At 36.4% G+C, this 22,309-nt stretch overlaps 1 protein-coding gene across 2 annotated transcripts in view; it reads left to right on the top strand.

Moving 5' to 3' along the window:
* Positions 1 to 22,309, top strand: part of RNGTT (RNA guanylyltransferase and 5'-phosphatase) — a 240,518-nt gene that overhangs the window by 103,399 nt on the left and 114,810 nt on the right. For both annotated transcript variants that reach the window (XM_010834696.1, XM_010834697.1), the window contains one exon: positions 20,070 to 20,138. In XM_010834696.1, the coding sequence (XP_010832998.1) occupies positions 20,070 to 20,138 (69 nt within the window). The remainder of the gene's footprint in view (positions 1 to 20,069; positions 20,139 to 22,309) is intronic.

Here is a 22,309-nt window from a genome sequence, read left to right as displayed (position 1 = left end):
TCAGTTCAGTCGCTCAGTCATGTCCGACTCTCTTCGACCCCGTGAATTGCAACACGCCAGGCCTCCCTGTCCATCACCAACTCCCAGAGTTCACCGAGACTCACGTCCATCGAGTCAGTGATGCCATCCAGCCATCTCATTCTCTGTCGTCCCCTTCTCCTCCTGCCCCCAATACTCAGCTATTAAAAAGAATGCATTTGAATCAATTCTAATGAGGTCAATGAAACTGGAGCCTATTATACAGAGTGAAGTAAGTCAGAAAGAAAAACACCAATACAGTATATTAGCACATATAAACAGAATTTAGAAAGATGGTAACGATGACCCTACATGCAAGACAGCAGAAGAGACACAGATGTAAAGAACAGACTTTTAGACTCTGGGAGAAGGCGAGGGTGGGATGATTTGAGAGAATACCATTGAAACATGTATATTACCATATGTGAAATAGATAGCCAGTCCTGGTTCGATGCATGAGACAGGGTACTCAGGGCTGGTGCACTGGGATGACCCTGAGGGATGGGATGGGGAGGGAGGTGGGAGGGGGGTTCAGGATGGGAGACATATGTACACCCATTGGGTGATTCATCTCAAAAACCACTACATCATTGTAAAGTAATTAGCCTCCAATTAAAATAAATTAATTAATTAAAAAAAAAAGTTAAGGAAGACTCCATTCCTTTTCTCTCTCTCAAGTTAAAACAGAAAAAAAAAAAAAAAAAAGGAAAAAGAAAGACCTAATAATCTCTTAAAAGTTTCTAGCAATAATTATTTTTGCTTTTCTCTTCTTGGAGTCATTTTACTTCCACATGTCCAGTTTAGTTGCTTTATTAAAATTCTGTGGAAAATATTTTTCAATGATTTATTACTGTTTTGAAAGTAAAATATTTGATGTGTAGGATGAAAGTAATAAATATGAAGATTTCTAATAACTTTTGAGAGGATTAAACAGAATTACAAAAACTTTTTTTAACTGCACCTAATTTTTCAAGAGCTTATACTCATCTAGTTTAATAAGGATTTTATAAATATTCATCTGTTATTTTCTTGCATACTCTGCTAGCTAGGAAGTTTAGGTTTTATGTATATATACATGTATTTCATCTGGCATTCAGATTAATTTTCTAGGTATTGCCTTACTTTTCTTTCTTTTCTTATTTTATCCTTAAATATAAATTTATAGTTCTTAAGTGTTTGTCTAAGACTAGTAGTTCATAAAGAAAATCTAGCCATAAGATGTGTTATTTATATATACAAATGTTATATGACTTTATCATTGTATTGTTTATATATAGTAAAAGAAAAAGTACCTTTGAGAGTTTGTTACTGCAACTGTGGTTCAAGAGAAGGAAAAAACCTTTGCTTAAATGTGAAGAACTGTTCTTCACACATAGAGGTTTTCAGTGATTATGCCTCATTTTTTACGTTATTACAGACATAATGGTAAAACTATTTTGGTTTAAAGGAAGACGCAAGATGAAATGAGGCTAACTTTATGTATTCTCATATTTCTGGTGTTCAGTTTTGTACTATCTAGTCTATTAATACGTCATTCATCACCGAAATTGAATATGGCTTAATGGATACTTTCAGTCTCATTCATTTACCATTTCAGAGGAGAATTTAAGAAAATCACAGTAATGTGTAATAAAGAGAGCTCTTAATTGCTTTTGTATAGTGAACCTCAAAATCTATTGTTCCAGGAAACTTCTTTTGGGGTAGTAAATCTTGTTCACTGAAATGTGAAGAGATCATTATATGTGGTACCAAATATATTTTAAACATTTCTGTGGACTCAAAGTTGTAATATGGGGAAATTGCCATCTGTTTACCCAGAATTTTACCATTAACATTCAGGAGATAGATATTAGTACTATGGATTCAGAAGGAAAAAGTAATTATTGTCCTCTAAAGTGATTAGGGAGAGAAGGCAATGGCACCCCGCTCCAGTACTCTTGCCTGGAAAATCCCATGGACGGAGGAGCCTGGTGGCTGCCGTCTATGGGGTCGCACAGAGTCGGACACGACTGAAGCGACTTAGCAGCAGCAGCAAAGTGATTAGGAGGCAGTTTCTTTTCTAAAAAGTCTGATAGATTAATTTCTCTAACCAGGTGTGGTTGTGAATTTACTATAGGTTAACAAAGGCACAGGATTGACTTATCACACATTTTCAAATTCAACTGAACCCCCCCCCCTTTTGTTAAGTGTGTGTCTCTCATTGGTGTGAGCCAGTAATTTTGTATCAGTGTCTGACCTCGTAGTTTTATTAGAATTTTAAAATGAAAGATTAAGGTTAAATAATAGCTTTTGTCTTTTCCAGTTACATAGAAAATTAAGTGAACCTTCTGTTGGTCATTGTTGAAATGATGGTGGGTACTTAGTTCCAGCACATGAGTGTAAAAGTAATGTCTATAGTACATCTTTTTTTTTTTCCAAAGTAAAAAAACCTCACAACTCTCATCACATTGCTCAAAGAGTAAATAATTAACAATTACAGACTTTCTTAAAACCTATAATATGTGTTTCAATTCTCCCCTAAGAATTGGAAAGAGTTAGAATGGACTTTGGGACATGGTTTTGAAAATGTAACCTTTTGCAGTGGATTAGGAAAACTAGGGACATTTGTTATATATATATATATTTGGTTAGATTATATCCCTTGGTTATTGAATGCACATCTAGTCATTTTTATACCACAAATAGGGCCAGTAAGTAAAATATCATTGTGTCATTGTTGAAGAATTGCAATAAAATTTTAAAATAGTTTATAAAATATCTAGGAAAATGGAATTGGGGCTTCTTATTTTATGTACTTTACTACTTACGACAATAGTAAATATATTTGAATATATATTGTATAATGTTTAGTCATAGAATATTTGGTCTGTGATGATGACTTCACGGGGTACAAGTGAAGCACTGAAGAACTTGATTTGATTGTAGAGTCACAGATGAACTAATCCTAATATGTGTTTTCTGGGAAGCAACAGCGTACTATTATGATAGAAGACGAGTATAGAATATCGTTGACCCTTGAATTACATGGGGGTTAGGGGCTCTGGCCCCCCATGGAATTGGAAATTCCAATAAAACTTTGCAGTCGGCCTCCTTTATCTGTGGTTCTACATCCTTGGATTCAATGAACCATTGATCATAAGGTACTGTAGTGCATATTTATTTTACCAAAAACCCATATATGAGTGGACCTGTAGGATGGTGACGTACATGAAGATGACCATGATCCAAGTGCTGAAGTCCTTGTTGTGAGTTTGATAGATAGAATTGAACAATTAAGGTTAAAGTTAGAGTAGCTGATGGATATGATGACCAAGGATTAGAGCTCTTTATTTAAAATGAAAAAGTAAAGTCTTGGAAATAGTTTTAAATTTCTATGAGAGCCTACCATCAGGGTGAGGGTTATGTGGAACATGTTTTATTCAATGCATGAGTTGTTCAAGCACTTCTATCAGAACTTGCTCTTTTCATTCTTTCTTCTTGGGGCTGTTTAATCCCTGAGCCCCACATTGCCTTCTCTGTTACTGTATGTGTTAGTGTAATAGACTCTTCCTACTTCCAACCTTCCTCTTGACAACTTTCTCTTTTCTGTAGTTCATTTGAAATGCTCAGAAGTCATTTTAGAAATTAAAAAAAGGATGGTTTATAAAGGTTTAAACCCCCTTTATCTTTTAAAAGTTTATAAAAATACACTTTTGGGGGATACTTAAGGAAAAGCAATACTCTTATTAAATATTTGCTCTAATTATAGGTATTATAGTAACAGCTATATATTTCTAAATTAAAATCTTACAGTAATTTGCCATGTTTGTTGAATTATAAACCAGAAGAAAATAAGTTGAAGATATTAAAGGAATAGTACCATTATCTTTTTAGTTTTAATCTTATTATTTTTATGTTTGGCTGTGCTGGGTCTTTGTTGCGGCACAGGGGCTCTTTGTTGCTGCAGGTGGGCTTTCTTTAATTGTAACTTGTGGGCTTAGCTGCCATGCAGCACATGAGACCTTAGTTCCCAGACCAGGGATTGAACCTGTGACTCGTGCATTGTGAGCCGGATTCTTAACCACTGGACAAATTTGGAAGTCCTATATCATCCTTTTTGAACTCTTTACTGTGGATATAATTTTACCCATTGACAAATTTGAGGGAAGTCTACTTTTCTTCTATTTACAGTGAACCTGAAAAGGAAAAGAAAATATCTGGTCACGTAAATGGTTTTGGAGACTTAAATAGGATTCTCTTTAAAAAAGAATGATTGAACTTTGCAAAATTATATTTATTACTGGTTTTAGGAGTTACAACTTAATTTTATTAAAATTATTCTCAGTATGTATTTACCAAAATTATTTTCTCCTATTGATTAAGTTTTCTGCAGTACAGTGGCACAGTTTTAAACTGTGTTATCATAGACATAATGAATTGTTTGCTACTTTCATAGCCTTATTTTGTCAGTAAATGTGCATTAGGATGACTGTATATGATTCCACTTGGATGAAATAAAGTTAGTGCTTCTGGTTAACCTGACACCTTGAGCTTATGTTCTTCAATCTATTGACTTTTTTAATGATAGTGTATTTGAATATGTTTTTAGGTGCTTAAAATACATGAACAATTAGGCATGATACTTAGCCTCACAGAGATTACATTTAAATAGAGAAAGTGAACTGTTAAATTCTGAATCATCTCTTCTGTACAGGCAGAATATTTTAAGACTAATAGGTTATGGAGACACAGGTTGGAAGAAGATAGACTTGGATGGTGAAGGAGGATAGAGAGAAGATGAGTTAGTCATTGTTCATGTTCAGAAATAAGCTTAAGAATGTATTGCTGTTTGTTTTTAAACAACTAGAGGGAAGAAAATATGGCTACCCCTTAATTATGATGGAATGACCAGAAAAACCAAACCGTAAATGAACCAAGAATGTAGTAGCTTTTAATTCTAGCTGTTTGAGGTGAGATAATTAACTATACTAAGTCCAGATGTATGGCACCAGGAGGTTCAGAATACCTGGATTTTTTTTTTTTTTTGGTCTGAGAAGACAGGAATTTAAGGGAAAATCTTACTTATGTTTAGGATTCCTTTTAGGCATATTAGACCAGTGTTGTTTATGGTGTGGAGTACATGACTGCTGTATTTTGTTTAGAATTAATGAGAGTCTCTCCTAGCTTGAGCTGTGGGTTCCCTCCATCTTTTAGACTGATTTTAGTCAGGGAAAGCAAAAAATGACGTTTCAGATACCCACATACCTGGGTCATCTTTTCTAAATCTTAGTGTACTGTAAATCAGTGTTTTATCAAGATATAAGTGGAATAGATTTTATTACTGATTCTAGGAGGTTCCCAAAGAGGTTTTTTTTTTTTTTTAAATGTTATTTTTAAGTAGAATCTTGAATGGCCCATAGTTTTATATGCTTAGAAACAAGGGTAATAAATTCGGGATGGTGATTTGTTGTCATTCAGTCTCTTAGCCGTGTCTGACTCTTTGTGACTCCATGAACCGTAGTGTTCCAGGCTTCCCTGTCCACCATTTCCCAGAGTTTGCTCAACCTCATTTCCATTGAATTGGTGATGCCATCAACCATCTTGTCTTCTGTTGTCCCCTTCTCCTCCTGCCTTCAGTGTTTCCCTGCATCAGGGTTGTTTCCAGTGAGTTGGCTTTTCTCATCAGGTGGCCAAAATATTGGAGCTTCAGCTTCAGCATCATTCCTTCCAAAGAAATCCCAGGGCTGATCTCCTTTAGAATGGACTGGTTGGATCTCCTTGCAGTCCAAGGGACTCTCAAGAGTCTTCTCCAACACCACAGTTCAAAAGCATCAATTCTTTGGTGCTCAGCCTTCTTTATGATCTAACTCGCGCATCCATACATGACTACTGGATAAACCTTAGCTTTGACTAGATGGACCTTTGTTGGCAAAGTAATGTCTCTCTGCTTTTTAATATGCTGTCTAGGTTTGTCATAGATTTTCTTCCAAGGATCAAGTGTCTTTTAATTTCATGGCTGCAGTCATCGTCTGTTTGTTGGTTTAAATCCATTGGTTTTCCAGTACCTAAAATCTACTTTGCTTAGTTTTAACTAATTTTTCATAAATGAGTAACAGTAATTGTAGGAAATACAACCACTGCAACAGAGGTATAGCTCTTTTGCTATTTTGTTCCTGAAATATTTTTTTTTAATTGAAGTATAGGTGAGTCCACAATATTGTGACCTGAGGTATTTTATCCAGTAGTCTAGATATAAACCTGAAGGTCCTATTTTTATATGATTTTGAACTTTCTGTGCCATCTTGAAATTGATGTAAAGAATAGAGGAAATGTTATATGCTCTTTATATTGTGGATAACAAGATCTCATTCTATTTTTCTGGTACTTCATAAGTGCCATTTACCATCCTAGTATGGGTTGTCCTTGTTCAGAGATATTTTATGTATATTAAAGGCCTCCTCTGTGGTGGCTAACTGGGTCCCTTTACCCATTAACCAACAGGGCCACTGTGGCATCATTCTACAGTCTGTCGCTTCTTGATAGCCTCTTGGCAGTAATGCCTAACGGCAAGTCAGGTGCTTTTCTGCTGAGGGGTGTGACTTTGAGGACAATTTAAATTATATCACCTCAAGAAATATAGTGACAAAAACTTACTGTAATGACTTCAGGCCAACTCCATAGTCCCCATAAGACTGCCCTTACTTAGATACTGGCTACAAGTTTGGGGATCCCCAGGGCCACCTTACTTCAGACCAGTCAGTTACCAATTCTGGGGTCACCCAGGGACTCCTTCAGAATTGGTAATTTGCTAGAAGGCCTTAAAACTCAGAAAAGCACTATATTGATGATTATGGTTTTATTGTATCAAAAGCATACAAGTTAAAACCAGCCAAAGGAAGAGTCTGTTAAGTTTTATTGTAACAAGAGGATGCAAATTAAATCCAGTCCAGATAAGAGCCTAAGCCTAGTAGGGCAAAATATGGAGTGGCCCAAATGGGAACCTTCTGGTTGTCTTCTCTTCAGGGTGTCAGAGACAGTGTTTCCTACTCCTGGCTAAGATGTGTGATCAGACTCAAGAGTATTGCTAGCCAGGAAAACTTACCCAAGCCTTTGGTGTCCAGAGTTTACCTTGCGGATCAATGACATACTATCAGCATGGCTCCCCTTTAGTGAGTATTCAGTCCCTCCTTCCAGAAGTTCAGGCTAATACATTTAGCCTCCAGTTACTCTGGAGGCTGGAACTGATGTGGCTTGTTTCAAACATCATAAATCATCTTGTTAGACTTTTCACTGACCAACCCTGCAGGCAAGCGAAGATGCTCTTGTCAGGCAGGATATTCCAAGGGTCTATAGATTTCCTCCCAGTAGCAGATGGCAAAGGCCAGACCTCTTTCTGGTTAAGGTAAATTCTTTAGTACATACCTGTTCAAACAGAGGATGTAGTTTTGAATGGGATCTGTTGTTCTGCAATTTACCACACTGTCCCTTGTTTGAAAGTGTTAAATTATATTATATTTTACATAAATTTGGTTTCCCTTTATGTACATATTGCAAATTTTTGGTCTTTTCGTTGATGTCTTTCTCTAATTTTTGTTCTTTTTCTTGTGACATTCACACTAGCTTCTTAGGTAGTTTGGTTTAATTTTTTTTGTATCATGTGTTTATGTAAGTATCCATTCTATCCATGTATTCCTTCCAAAAGTGCTTCAAATTCTTCCAGATTTAGTACATCATACTTTTCTACCCACGAAGGAAATACTCACCTATACTTTGTACCAGCTGCAGTCTGAACAAACATTTTGGAAAACACTTTAGGAGAGGTTGCCTTGGGGTAAAAAAAAAAAAAAAAAAAAGAATTATAAAAACCAGCCTAAGGGAACTTGGGCCCTAGGCAGTGAGGAGCATTCAAAGATTTTTACATGTGACTGTGACACAACAGATTGTTTCAGAAAGTTAATTCTAGCAGTAGTGAATGGAAGTAGTTTAGAGAGAGGAAGTTAGCCTACAAAGAAGACCAGTTAGGATCCTGTTATCCAGATTCAGTTGTCCCACTGGCAATTATGAAGCTAGTAAGGGGTGGTTTGTGAGAAAATTACTATGAATGATGGTTTTAGTATTTAAAAAAAATCTTAACCCTTTAATAATGTATGTATACATTAGACCAGTATCTTTTAAATTTCTCTTAAAATATGTTTTCATCTCATACAGCTTCATGGGATAATATTGGGTAGGCCAAAAAGTTCACATTTGGGTTTTTCCGTAATATCATATGGAAAAGCCAGAATGAACTTTTTTGCCAACCTGATACATTCCATGCATTTTCTGCCTGACCTATGCTCATCGACTTTTTTTTTTTTTTTAAGTCAATCCTATTACTGTGCTGTTCACTTCATTTTTATTCAGTACATGTTTGTTGAAGTGAGAGCTTACTCTGCACCAGATTACTGTAATAGATGCTGAAGATAAAATGATAATAAAATGTGATTGCTGTCCTCAGCCCACAGCTCAATTTGGTAGTCAGACAATTAAACACGAACATCTTGTGATGGAGGGGAGTGCGGTGTGCTGTGAGAGTGTGTTGATGGAGTATATGGACTAGACACTAGGAGATATCTGGGGATGTGATAACGTAGTTTAGAAAAGCCATCAAAAATGTGGACTCTGGAGCCAGAATGATTTTTTAGTTTCTTGCTTTGTGACCGTGGGCAAGTTCTAAGCTTCACCTTTAAAATGGGGATAATTATGGTCCCTAACTTTATAAGATTGTTATGAGGCTAGACCAAATTAATATGGGTCTCTCATCTGCAGGAGATTGGTTCCCAGACCTCTGTGATGCTAAAATTCTTGATGCTTCAGCCCTTCTGTAAACAAATGGAGTAGAATTGGCCTTCTGTGTCTGCGAGTTCCACATCTGTGGATACAGAGAGCCAACTGTACATGTAAAATGCTTAGAGCAGTATCTGGCATATGGTGTTATATGTGTTACCTCTTCCTTCTGCTCCTTCTGTTCTTCCCATCTTCGCCCCCACCCCCATGGATAATTAGTACTCGGTAAACATTTGTATAGAACCACGGATGATAGATGAAATGATAATTACTTTTCTGTTCTCTCAGAAGGCTTTAAGCACCTCTATTAAAAGCACTGACTGTAAAATGACTATTTTATGTGTATTTAGGTCCATATTAACCAGAAGTCATAAACTGGTAGGCCCCAGAAAGATTAAGCTCATTTAAACCTTAAAAATACTGTCTTTCTAGTATATGTGCTGCCGAAGCGAGCACAATACTGTCTTTCTAGATGAAGATGTGCTCTCCAGTTTGTCATAGTGTTCACTAGTCCTGGTTATCTTTTACCCAGTCCAGTTCAGGTTCATGGCCTGATACCTATAGGCATTTCAGTTTGGGACCTCCACACTAGATCTGACACTAGCCCTTCCAGGAGAAAACTGATTGATCTCTTTTAAAATTTCAAACACTTGATAGAATGACAGTTATTGGCTCTGAATGAATGTATGTTGATGCCTCATTCTGAGATTAAAAAGAAAAACTGGAAATCTGGCAAAAAAACTTTGTTTCATGAGGGTGACTTAGCTTCTACTTTGTGAAATTATGAGAGAATTTTGGTAGAAATAAGACGAACATCCATGAAAAAAACAAACTATTTTCTAGAGAAATTTTGATTTTAGATTTTCTAACTTTTCAAGTGGGATTCACTAGAATTTTTTGAACTATTATGCTTAATTTTACAGAGAAGGCAATGGCACCCCACTCCAGTACTCTTGCCTGGAAAATCCCATGGATGGAGGAGCCTGGTAGGCTGCAGTCCATGGGGTCCCTAAGAGTCAGATACAACTGAGCAACTTCACTTTCATTTTTCACTTTCATGTGTTGGAGAAGTAAATGGCAACCCACTCCAGTGCTCTTGCCTGGAGAATCCCAGGGATTAGGGAGCCTGGTAGCTGCCGTCTATGGGGTCGCACAGAGTCGGACACGACTGAAGTGACTTAGCAGCAGCAGCTTAATTTAATTGTAATAATATGAGTTAATGAAACAGCCAATGATAGTGTTCCAGAAGTTATTAATATTTATATTTTGATTAGCTAACTTTAATGATATTGCTGTATAGGTGTCAGTTTAAAAAAAACACAGAAATCAAGTCATTGTTTTTTAAAAAGAGTGAATTTGGCTTAAAAATTTTTTAAATAATTTAATTTATATTTGGCTGTGCTTGGTCTTTGCTGCTGTGAGGACTTTTCTCTAGTTGTGGTGCACAGGCTTCTCATTGTTGTGGCTTCTCTTGTTGCAGAACACAGGCTCTGGGGTGCAAAGGTTTTGGTAGTTCTGACATGTGGGCTTAGTAGTTGGGGCTCCCAGGCTCTAGAGCACAGGCTCAATAGTTGTCGTGTATGGGCTTACTTGTTCCGTGGCATGTGGAATCTTCCTGGATCAGAGATCGAACCCATATCTCTTGCTTTGGCAAGCAAATTCTTCACCACTGAGCCACCAGGGAAGCCCAATATTGGCTTTTTGGTGAGCAAGAAAGGTGTTTTATAGAGTGATTTTTTGCTATTAGAGGAGTATTTAAGGTACAGAAGCATTGAATAATCTTCACCTAAATTAGGAGTTATACTTTGGGAATAGTAATATCCAGGTGAGTGGAAGTTTCCATTTTAGGGGGATTGGTAAAACTAGAACTTTAGGAGAATTATGAAAGCACATTTAAAAAAGGTGCGCAGATAGAAGCTGCTGTATTGAGTATTCTCAGTTGAGGCCATGTGGAGAATATCAACCCGGAGAATATCAACCCAGAAAATATCTGTTGTGAGTAGAATAGTCCAGAACAGAAAGGTAGAGATAGTTTAATCTTTTGTTTAAGAAAAGAATTTTTTTTATACTATGATGAATTAATGTTGCCAGTTTGCATTCCCAATTTTACTGTAGATTCATTTCCTTCTTCATTGTTATCTTAAGCTATCATTTTCCTTATTTCTAAAGGTTCTTTTCTATGCTTTGTAACTTTATAGTTTGTCTTTTGTTTCTCATGTTTTTAATTTCAAGCCCTTTTGTATTATCTTTCTCTGCTTATGCATTTATAATGATTTGGTTTCCAATTACTTTGTATATATTCATTGATATAAAATATCAATCCAGAGTCAATCACCTGGTATAATCTTTGTCAGTTCCACCAGTCTTTGTTAATGGAAAGTTATGTGCCTTCTGCAATGTGTTCGGGTAATGAGATATAATACTCATAGGTAAACACATTTAAATCTTGTAAGCATTTGTGAAATACTGTCATGCTTTATTAATATCTGTTTGATAAATTATGTCTACTGTTTTGGGGCTTCCTGGTAGCAGATGGTAAAGAATCTGCCAGCAATGTGGGAGACCTGAGTTTGATCCCTGGGTCAGGAAGATCTGCTGGAGAAGGGAATGGCTGCCCACTCCAGTATTTTTTCCTGACAAATCCCATGGACAGAGGGATCCCATGGCAGGCTGCAGTCCATAGCATTGCTATTTTACCTACTATTTTATCTTTTATCTAATTATCTTCTAATTTTATCTAGTGGAAAATAATCAAGAAAATTGCAGTTCTGAAAGTGTATCCTAAAATCTTTAGATGAGATTGGGCATGTTGAGGGTGATATGGCTAAAGAAGTCCTAGGCTCTTTAGGATAGATAATTCACCGCATACTCCACCTTAAAGCTTCTCCAAGGTTTTGTAGTTAAATATTTTTATAGTAAAATATCTTAAAATTTTTTTTTATTAGAAATGATTTAAAAACCCAAATCTTAGGTAATTTAAGTAGAACTATGTTTCTGAATAAAAACTGACGGGGAGAAATGGCTGATTACATCATTGAATTTGTAGTTTTACTGTTAAATTTAAGGTATTGTTTAGGCATATTGGCCTAGGTTTATATCATCATTGGATTCGTAGTATCCTGAATACTAACTGGATTGCTGGCATTGGAAGGCAGTCAGGAAATACCTTCCTAATGGAAGAGTGGATGAAATTTTATTTTTATTGAGATGTTATCATCTAATAAGATTTTCTAAGAAAAACTTAGCTCTTCTTACATAAAAAATAAGTGCAATTCATAAGTTTTACTTAAAAGATAGAAGAGGAAAGAAAACAGACTAACTTAAAGGTATAGGACATTTTATCTTGGAATATAATATCAGAGACAAGTGGAGAGCAAAGTGAGTTTTAAAATTATCTGATATTTAAGTTATTAAAATAAAACTTAGCTTTTCAAGCCATTCTGTTTTAATTAAGTGTGTTCAGCCTCTTTTTGGCTTCTTGATAACTATTCCTTTTTCCCTAGAAGCTGTGCCTAATTTAAACTCTTTTCTCAAAGACTTGTCATTTTACTTGTTGTACTCAACTTTTCTGTGTTTGGTTTGCTGTACTTATAACCCTGGCCTCTCCATTTGTTTAAAATTTTCAGCTCAGTGACACTTTCTTCTGATGTAGTCACTTTGACTTTGGCAACTTATCCTTGGCTATTACTCCTTTAATATTTTAGATTCAGATTTATTGCTTTCTAACCACAGCTGCCATCTTTAAAAATTGATGAGATGCCTCATTAAGACATTTCATCAACTCTACCATCAGTGAGCCATAGATGTGCCTTCTTCAGCTGTGTCTGGGTCTTGGTCTTAGTGGGTGTGGTCTTCTTCATTGGCTGTACAGTCTCAACCCAAGTGATTCCTTCTGGTTTCTGTGGTTCCTGAATTCTCTGCTCCTGCTGCTAAGTCACTTCAGTCATGTCTGACTCTGTGCGACCCCGTAGATGGCAGCCCACAAGGCTCCCCTGTTCCTGGGATTCTCCAGGCAAGAGCACTGGAGTGGGTTGCCATTTACTTCTCCAACACATGAAAGTGAAAAATGAAAGTGAAGTTGCTCAGTTGTATCTGACTCTTAGGGACCCCATGGACTGCAGCCTACCAGGCTCCTCCATCCATGGGATTTTCCAGGCAAGAGTACTGGAGTGGGGTGCCATTGCCTTCTCCGTCCTGCATTCTCTAGAGTTGCCCTTAGTTTCTTACGGTGGAAGTTGTTATCATTAATTTGTCACCTTCCTTTTTTTCTAATTAGTCATTTAGTGCAATAAATTTTCCAATGATACTGTTCAACTGTATCTGTCAAATATCCACTTTATTTTCATTTTCATTGTTTTGAAATACTTAAAGAATTCCTTTTGACTTCTTTTTATTCTTGAGTTATTTGGAAGTTGGTTATGGAGTTTCTGAACATTGGGGGATTTTCCAGATATTTTTCTCTTACTTTTAATTAGTTTAATTCATTGTGGTCAGAGAGCATACTTTGTGTGGATTTGATCTATATAGAAGTGTTGTATGCACTTAAAAAAGAAAAATGTTTTCTCCTATTGCTGGGTACAGTTTTCTATAAAGTGTTAAATAGGTCAGGTTTCATTATTATAATAGTCTTCTATATTCTTACTGATTTTTCTATGTGTAGTCTGTATTTTAAAGACCTCTTCACCCTTGCCCTTTGATTCCTAGTTCTGTCCTCCTACCTTCCCTGCCTATATCTCCCCTTTTGTCTTTTTGTGTTTCAATTGGAAAAAGTGCTATACTCTTCTTTGAGTTCAGTGATTCTTTTCTTTGTTATATCCAGTGTGTTGATAATCTCATTGATTGTCATTCCCATTGATTAATATTCTTTTTCTTTGATATTATGTTTTTATTTCTTGGATTTCTATTTGTTCTTATTTTTTTTTAACTCTTTGCTGAAATTCCAATTTGCTCATTCATGTTTTCCATCTTTTCCTTTAAAATGTGAAGGTTATTTTAAAATCTTTGCTTGATAATTCCAAAATAGGGGCCATCCCTATGTTTTCTTCTGTTGATTACCTTATCTGTTGGATGTAGGTCATTTTTTCTTCCTTTGTATGTGTTTGTGATAGTTTTTTATTGGATGCTTGGCATTTTTTTTCTATATGAACAATAGATACTGAGGTAAATGTCTTTTGCTTAGTAATGTGCATACCTCTCCTTCTTTAAGTTTAGTAAGCTTCATTTGTGGGAGGTGGGATTAGTGGGTGATTATCTGTTCTGTATCTGAGATCGGTTTGTATTATCAGATGGTAAAAAATCCGTCTGCAATGTGGGAGACCTAGGTTCGATCCCTGGGTTGGGAAGGTCCCCTGGAGAAGGCAACAACTACCCACTCCAGTATTCTTGCCTAGAGAATTCCATGGAAGAAGGAGCCTGGCAGGCTACAGTCCTTGGGGTCGCAAAAAGTTGGACACGACTGAGTGACTTTCACTTGCACTTTGTATTGCTATATAGTTATCTTCAGTGCTCCAAAGACTTCAGGTTCCTTAAACAGATGACTTCTGTTACTTGAAAGGCCTGGGGTATAAGATGGGTTTTCTCCAGTGTTCCGGCTTCGCTTGTAGCTTTCAGTGGACTCTGCTCGCCTCTACCATGTAGTGGTCTATTTTTGTGCTCTTGCACTCTCCCTACTATGTAATCTACTGTTTCTTGTCACTCAGTGCCTGACTTGTGGGGACTGTAGTGCTGTAGTGTTTTCTTAACCTCAAGCCTTGGTATTAAGCAGACCCTTGGCACCTGAGTCTCAGGGATGGGTTTCCCATCAGTGGGCTGACATCTTCCTTTTGGCAGCCGTTTTGCTTTGCACAGATGGGATGTTTTGGCAGGAGCAAGTTTTCCTGCTTTTTATCAGTATAATATTCTTGGACCAAGGCTTTTCTGGACCCTTGTGTAGCTGCAGACGATTTTATCCTCAGATGGCCTTTATTTCATATCAGGTAGGGTCTGGGAAGGATTTTATGTCTGCAACTAAGATGAGGCTTTGTCATCTTTCTTGCCCTGCCCCTAGTCTTTCCTGTGACTCCTAATAGAAACCTGAGGAACAGAGCTAGTGAGTAGGTTTGGATTCCTTGTGTGTTCGGGGCTTTCAGGGATTCTAAACTGTTATACTAACTCATGCTTGGTTTTTAAAAATTTATCAGGTTTTCTTTATACCCGCTTTTATGACTTCCGATTTTTCCTCTTACGCTCTTCCAAAAGTGAAAGATGTATTTCATCTTTCTTTGAAGGGCTTGGAATTCAGTTTACTTGGTTTCCTGAAGACCTCAATCTGCTAATGGCCTTAACAAAAGCTATGATTTTGTGGATTGTCTGCTTTTTAAAAATTTATTGTCAGGTAGACAAGTTTTACATTGAAAATAAAAGTGGAACTTTTCCATAAACCAGCTTTTTAAAGATGCTGAACACTTTCAGGAAAATGAATACAGACTTAAGGAATGGTTGCGGAGGGGACTTTTCTGATGTGTTATTCAAGTCAGTACCTGTAGCTAGCTTGAGATAACATCTGCAGTGATAGTCTCCTGTGTGAATTGAAGTATGCTATAACTCAGAGACAACAGTGAAAGTAATGGAAATATATTAGTACATTAAGTGACTTAAGTATTGGCTGTAATGATAATGACACTGATGTATAGAAGATGTTCGTAATGAGTTTGGATAAATTTTCTTTCAGAATTTATGACCCAAAAAAGCAATATTTTAAATTTAACATTATTTTACATATCTGATTTCTAATATGAATAATAAATAAATTATATAAATTTGTTATATATATTAATAAAATTTTTATCCCTAAAAAGTAATTCCTTCCACCTCAAGAATTTTATCTTCCTTTGTATGTATCTTATTCATGTAGCACGTGCTACATGAATAAGATAAAGAATAAAGAATAAAGTATATACATAAAGTATGTAGATATAGTTTTTATATATATATTTATATATATATATAAATAAAGTCTCTAAGTATAAAGTATGTATATAAAGAATAAAGTACACTTAAAGTCTCTAAGTTTTAAATGCTGATTGGAGGATGTATGTGGGAACTTTCAGAAGTCTTTAGAGCATTTGTTTTAGAGAGTCAGAGACTTTCTTTGGTTATTTCCTTATTTTTAATTAAAGACTAATTGAAATCTGTTCTGAATGAATTTGTTTTGTTAGCTGTCTGAGTTGAAGCTGCTGCTGCTGTTGTTGCTGTTCAGTTACTAAGTCACATCCGATTCTTTGCGACTCCATGAACTGCAGCACGCCAGACTTGCCTGTCCTTCACTATCTCCCAGAGTTTGCATCATGACCATTGAGTCAATGATACCATCCAACCATCTCATCCTCTGTGGTCCCCTTCTCCTCTTGCCCTCAGCGTCAGGGTCTTTTCTAGTGAGCTGAAGCTAGTCGCTTAATTTCTGATGCCCTCAGTTTCATTTTCTGGTGAAATGAATAATAATATAAAATTAAAATTATACACCTCACGAGGGGTTGTGTGTCTTGAATGATATATATATATATTAAGAACCAAGCACAAAAACACTTTATACTATAAAGTGTTTATACTTTATAAAGTGTTTATATAAAGTTTATATACTTTATATAAAGTATAAAGTGTTTATACTTTATAGAATAAAGACCTTTGTATTATAAAGGTCTTTTAATATATAATAAGTGATACTGTAAATTATTAAGAAAGAAATATTGTCTAGAGTAATCAACAGGGAGTAAAATGGGTGAAAACAAGGAGTATTTCTTATTTTGACCTAAGAAGTTTCATAGTCCCTTAAATTCTCTGATTCTTAAAAAGAGTAAAATTAAAAAGGAAGTTACTTCCATTTCTGCACCAGGTAGCATTATGTTATCTAGAGTCTTGTCAACATATACTTTATACTTTATCTGCATGGATAATCCAATATATGGATTGGAGAAATATGCTCTAAGAATGAAAAAGCTATGTTTATGTGCCATAAATGATGTACCTGCAGTAAAAGAACAAATTGCTTAACCTTTAAAAAATATATTTATAAAGATGATTGTGGCATTTTGTTTTCAATTCTTCATTCCTCAGCAGGATTTGTGCTATGAATTTAATAGGTTACCTTTTCTCACGTGATGAAGTACAAGATGTATCAATATTATCCATCTTTTTCTTATTTGAACCTTTACCCATTAGTTAGTTCATTATAAAAAATCAGTATTTTTAATCCATATTGAATTTTTACTTAGGCAAATTTCCTCCTCACATGGCTAGGTCACTTAAACTGATGAATGAATTAGAGATCAATTTCACATCTGTCCTGAAATTTTTACCTGTTCTGCCAAATTCCAGGTAGTATGGCTCTAAGAGTCCCACTGCAAGCTCCCCACTACCTTAATGTTATAGTAAGAGGAAAGAACAAAACACTACAAGAAGGAAAACACCAAGAGCATTACAGTTGAAAAAAATTGTGGTAAAATACACATAGCATAAAATTGACTGTTTAGCCATGTTTAAGCATACATGTCTGGAGAAGGCAATGGCACCCCACTCCAGTACTCTTGCCTGGAAAATCCCATGGATGGAGAAGCCTGGTGGGCTGCAGTCCATGGGGTCGCTCAGAGTCGGACATGACTGAGCGACTTCACTTTCACTTTTCACTTTCCTGCATTGGAGAAGGAAATGGCAACCCACTCCAGTGCTCTTGCCTGGAGAATCCCAGGGATGGGGGAGCCTGGTGGGCTCCATCTATGGGGTCGCACAGAGTCAGACACGACTGAAGCGACTTAGCAGCAGCAAGCATACATGTCAGTGACATTAATTACATTCACATTGTTGTGTAACCATTATTATCATGTATTTCCAGATCTTTTTCATCTTTCCATACTGAAACTCTTGTACCCATCAAACACTAACGCCTCATTTTCCCCTCCCTCTAAGCCTCTCTGATTTCTGCCCCCATGAACTTGACTAAAGAACATTACAGTTTTAAGGAAATGTAAATTATTCAAACTCAAATTGGTCTTAAAGCAGTTAGAAAGTAGGATAGGTCTTACTTTTCTTTGCTGAACTGCTCCCAGTTTAGAGAAATTGCAGATTTCAAGGAATGAAATGGCAGAGAAAATGAAGTCACAGTTTGGGAAGAGAATCACAGATCTTGTGACGTGTGAAATATACTGGAGATCTTGGTTGTCGCTTTTGGAGTGCATATCTCCCTTTCAGTGTAGTGGTTTTAAGAGGATGTGTTTGTGATGAAAGATTTTGATTGGATAACGCACAGCAGATCCAAAATTTTGGTGGAATATATTTGAATCCTAGAACTCTCCTAAATATTATGTCATTTGGCAAGACTCTGGGTAGCAGTGTTATTACCTGGCTCTGTGAAATTATCTTCTGTTCTCTCTCCTAAGATGCAGAAATCAGTGTTTACGTCCTCCATCAGTGATGCACATGTTCAGTTTTTCAGAATAATAAGAGTCTGTGGAAGGGAAGCATTTAAAACAATTGTTCAGAAATAATTAGAGAGCATTGGGCCTATAACTCTGCTTTTCAGTAGATATGGCATTGAAAAAACTGTTGTTTGTATTTCATGGTGTGTATTCCTTGCAGTGTAATTTTTTGCTGGAAAAAATAAATAAAGACAAAAAATGAGGCAAAAGTAGGACACAAAGAAAGGTTAAATTTTCTGCTTGAGGTTTTGCGGAAAACACAGGTAATGCATTTTGAAGGTGCAATCCCCATATGTGAGCTAACTTGTAGTTACAGATTCTCAGAGAATCATTCTCACTCCACCTATCCCCAAGCGGGATTTTCTGCTCTCTTCCTTTGTGGATGCATTTATTTTTATTCCCTATATTTATTACTTCCCAGAGTTTCTACAGTCTTTTTTGTTTTGGCCTCTCTGTCTTGCTACATTTATGCTGGCTCAGCATGGTGAATTTAAAAATATGTTTTATAACTGGAAGTTGGTGCTTTTTGACCACCTTTGTAAGATAAATTACAGCTAGGGATGTAATGTACAACACAGTTAAGATAATTAATATTACTGTATGTTATATATGAAAGTTGTTAAGAATAAATCCTGAATTCTCATCACAAGGAAAAAATACATTTTTATTTTGTATCTACATGAGATGATAGATGTTCACTAAACTTATTGTGGTAATCATTTCATGATATATGTAAGTCACGTCATTATGCTGTACACCTACAGTTATACAGTGCTGTATGTCAATTATATCTTAATAAAACTAGAAGAAGGAAAAATATGTTTTGAATATTTTACCATCATTTTGGTTGTTGCAGCTAGGACTATTGTTTGAGATATCTAGCCTGCCATGGAATGGAAATCTTCATATATTAAAAAAAGAATCTTACAGTATAATAGCCTCAGTTCAGTTCAGTTCAGTCGCTCAGTTGTGTCCGACTCTTTGCGACCCCATGAATTGCAGCACGCCAGGCCTCCCTGTCCATCACCAACTCCCAGAGTTTACTTAAACTCACGTCCATCGAATTGGTGATGCCATCCAGCCATCTCATCCTCTGTCGTCCCCTTTTCCTCCTGCCCCCAATCCCTCCCAGCATCAGAGTCTTTTCCAATGAGTCAGCTCTTCGCATGAGGTGGCCAAAGTACTGGAGTTTCAGCTTTAGCATCATTCCTTCCAAAGAATATCCAGGACTGATCACCTTTAGAATGGTCTGGTTGGATCTCCTTGCAGTCCAAGGGACCCTCAAGAGTCTTCTCCAGCACCACAGTTCAAAAGCATCAATTCTTCAGCGCTCAGCCTTCTTCACAGTCCAACTCTCACATCCATACATGACCACTGGAAAAACCATAGCCTTGACTAGATGGACCTTTGTTGTCAAAGTAATGTCTCTACTTTTCAATATGCTATCTAGGTTGGTCATAACTTTTCTTCCAAGGAGTAAGCGTCTTTTAATTTCATGGCTGCAGTCACCATCTGCAGTGATTTTGGAGCCCCCCAAAATAAAGTCTGACACTGTTTCCACTGTTTTCCCATCTATTTCCCATGAAGTGATGGGACCAGATGCCATGATCTTCATTTTCTGAATGTTGAGCTTTAAACCTAGATCCCTCTGGATCATCCTTCTCCCCCATTTTGTATTTCAGTTTTTAAAGCTTATGTATTAAGTTTATTATAAAGCTTAGGAAAAGTTTAAAAACTTTAAAAGTGATTTTTGTGTTGATTATTATAGTTCTAAAAATATATATGTTTATTTTATAGCTACTTGAAGGAAATTTTGCCAAAGAAGTCAGCCATGAAATGGATGGACTTATTTTTCAGCCCACTGGAGTAAGTATATTTGTCTGTGTGTGTGTGTGTGTATACATGTACATGTATATATGTATATCCATGCACACACATGCATGTATATATAAAGTACAGTTTTCTTAGATATGTTTACTTAAGATTGATTAGTGGTATAATTAGCTTTTCCTTAAAACAAATGGTTCATTATAAAATAAAGTATTTCCTTTATATTAAATATTTATTATAGCAAAATCAATAGTTGTTCGCGTTTGACTTATCTTAGGAAATAAATACAGCTGATCATTTTATTTTCCAAGATTAGTCTTTTATTATAATTAGTTTTCTTACTATTCTTGCAAGATAAATGTTAACTGACGTTTCTTTACAAGAAATCTACCAATAATCTTATGTAAATAAATGCTTATTTTTTTCTGTAGGCCAATATATCTTGTAAGTATTAATTATTTTTAAAACTTCATTTTGTCATGGATGAGTAAAATTCAAAGTTATCAGTATTTGAAGAAAAACAGTTCTTTGCTATTCCATGTCAAATTTCTGAAACTTGCTGAAAACCTTTCACCAGTGCAATGGTCAAATCATATATTTGGAGTAAATTCTGTTTTACTGTATGGTAAGATTTTTCACCCTCTGCACTATTGACATTTTTGGCCCCATACGCACAGAGTCGGACACGACTGAAGTGACTTAGCAGCAGCATAGTCCTTTGCTGTGTGGAGCTGTCCTGTGTGTGGTAGGATGTTTCATAGCATCTTTGGTCTGTACATATCAGACAGATGTCAGTGTTACCTCTCCCTCTCACCCCTCTAGGTTGTGACAACCAAAAATGCATACATTCACTGCCTCCTTTCCCCTGAAAGGCACGTTTGTCTTCACTTAAGAACCTGTGCTCTGTGGGGCAGTGCTTCTCAAAACTGTGACCTGTTGACAAGGTGGCATTAAAACACCCAGGAAGCTGTTATAAATGTCGCTTACCCAGACCTACTGATGAGAGACACAGGGAAATGGGCATCCAGCAGTTGGTGCTTTAGCAAGCTCTTTAAGTGACTAGGACGTGTGTTCAAGTATGAGAACCACTGCTCTTGTAGGAAAGAGTTGCATTTTATGTGCTTCACCTTGTCGTAAGCTGCATTTTGCCTTCGCTCTCTCCTTAGAAATAAGGGTGTGAACTAATTGTGAAGTTACGTAGAGAGACATCAAACTAGGTATCTGGGGTAAAGGGAAGGGGACTAATATTTTCAAACATTATGTATTAAGTACTATAGTATATATGCTTTACTATTTAGTAAAACTGCAAGTTTGGTGGTATGTGATTGGCTTCTGTCTTCATCCCGCTTGTCAAACAGGTGGAGGGAACAATCTTATGATGTTGAAGGAGGAGGAGATGGAGGAGAGTTAGAGGCTGGGGACAGAACTAGTAGAAAGTTTTAGGAAGATAGAGTTTAGATCTTTGAGTTCCAGTATTTTCCAAGCCTAATCTCCCTGGATGGAAAGAAGTAAAATCTAACTATAACAGGAATTAGGATGTTTCATACTGTTAATAAACTCATGGTTCAGACCTGTTCATGATTTTTACCCAGTCTGTTGTCAGTACCAGATCTCCCTTTTCACCCTCTCACAACCTTCTCAGTACATATCTATTCCATATGTTAAGTATCCCATTCTGGGGAACCCGACAGGAATTCCTCTGCCTTCCTGTCCTTCCCCACAGGCACTTCACATTCAGTCTTTGTTAATTTCACCTACTTTCTAGTTTTCAAAAGGTTGTTTTCTGCTGTTGTCTGCTCTCCTGTTTTTCCTTTTCTACTGATATCTCTTTCCTGTAACTCCCATTCTAGTGAAGTTTCAAATCAAAGTGGATATAAATGCACATGTTTAATCCACCACATTTATCAGAAAGTCCACCAAGCTTCTCACAATGTGGTATTGCATCTGTTGGGTTCCTTGAGCCAACAATGCAAGTAAATGAAGAAAGGGAGTATTTTGAATGACCAGCTTAGCAATTTGAGGGAGGCTACATAGAGCAGAGAGAAGGTGCTGGTCAGGGATGGATAAAACTTGACTTTTATTAATAATCTTCAGTCTGTTCTCTAATGCTACAGAAATATTTCAGAGGCAAATGAAGGGTGAAAAATGAAGAGGATTCTTAGTGCTTCTACTTGTGTAAAAACTCCTGGGCTTCATTTGTTTGGTGC

The sequence above is a fragment of the Bison bison genome, unplaced genomic scaffold (assembly GCF_000754665.1).
Source record: "Bison bison bison isolate TAMUID 2011002044 unplaced genomic scaffold, Bison_UMD1.0 scf7180017864035, whole genome shotgun sequence".
NCBI classification, from domain to species: domain Eukaryota; kingdom Metazoa; phylum Chordata; class Mammalia; order Artiodactyla; family Bovidae; genus Bison; species Bison bison.
Note: the sequence above shows the minus strand (reverse complement) of the source record. Positions and strands in the feature narration are given on the sequence as shown.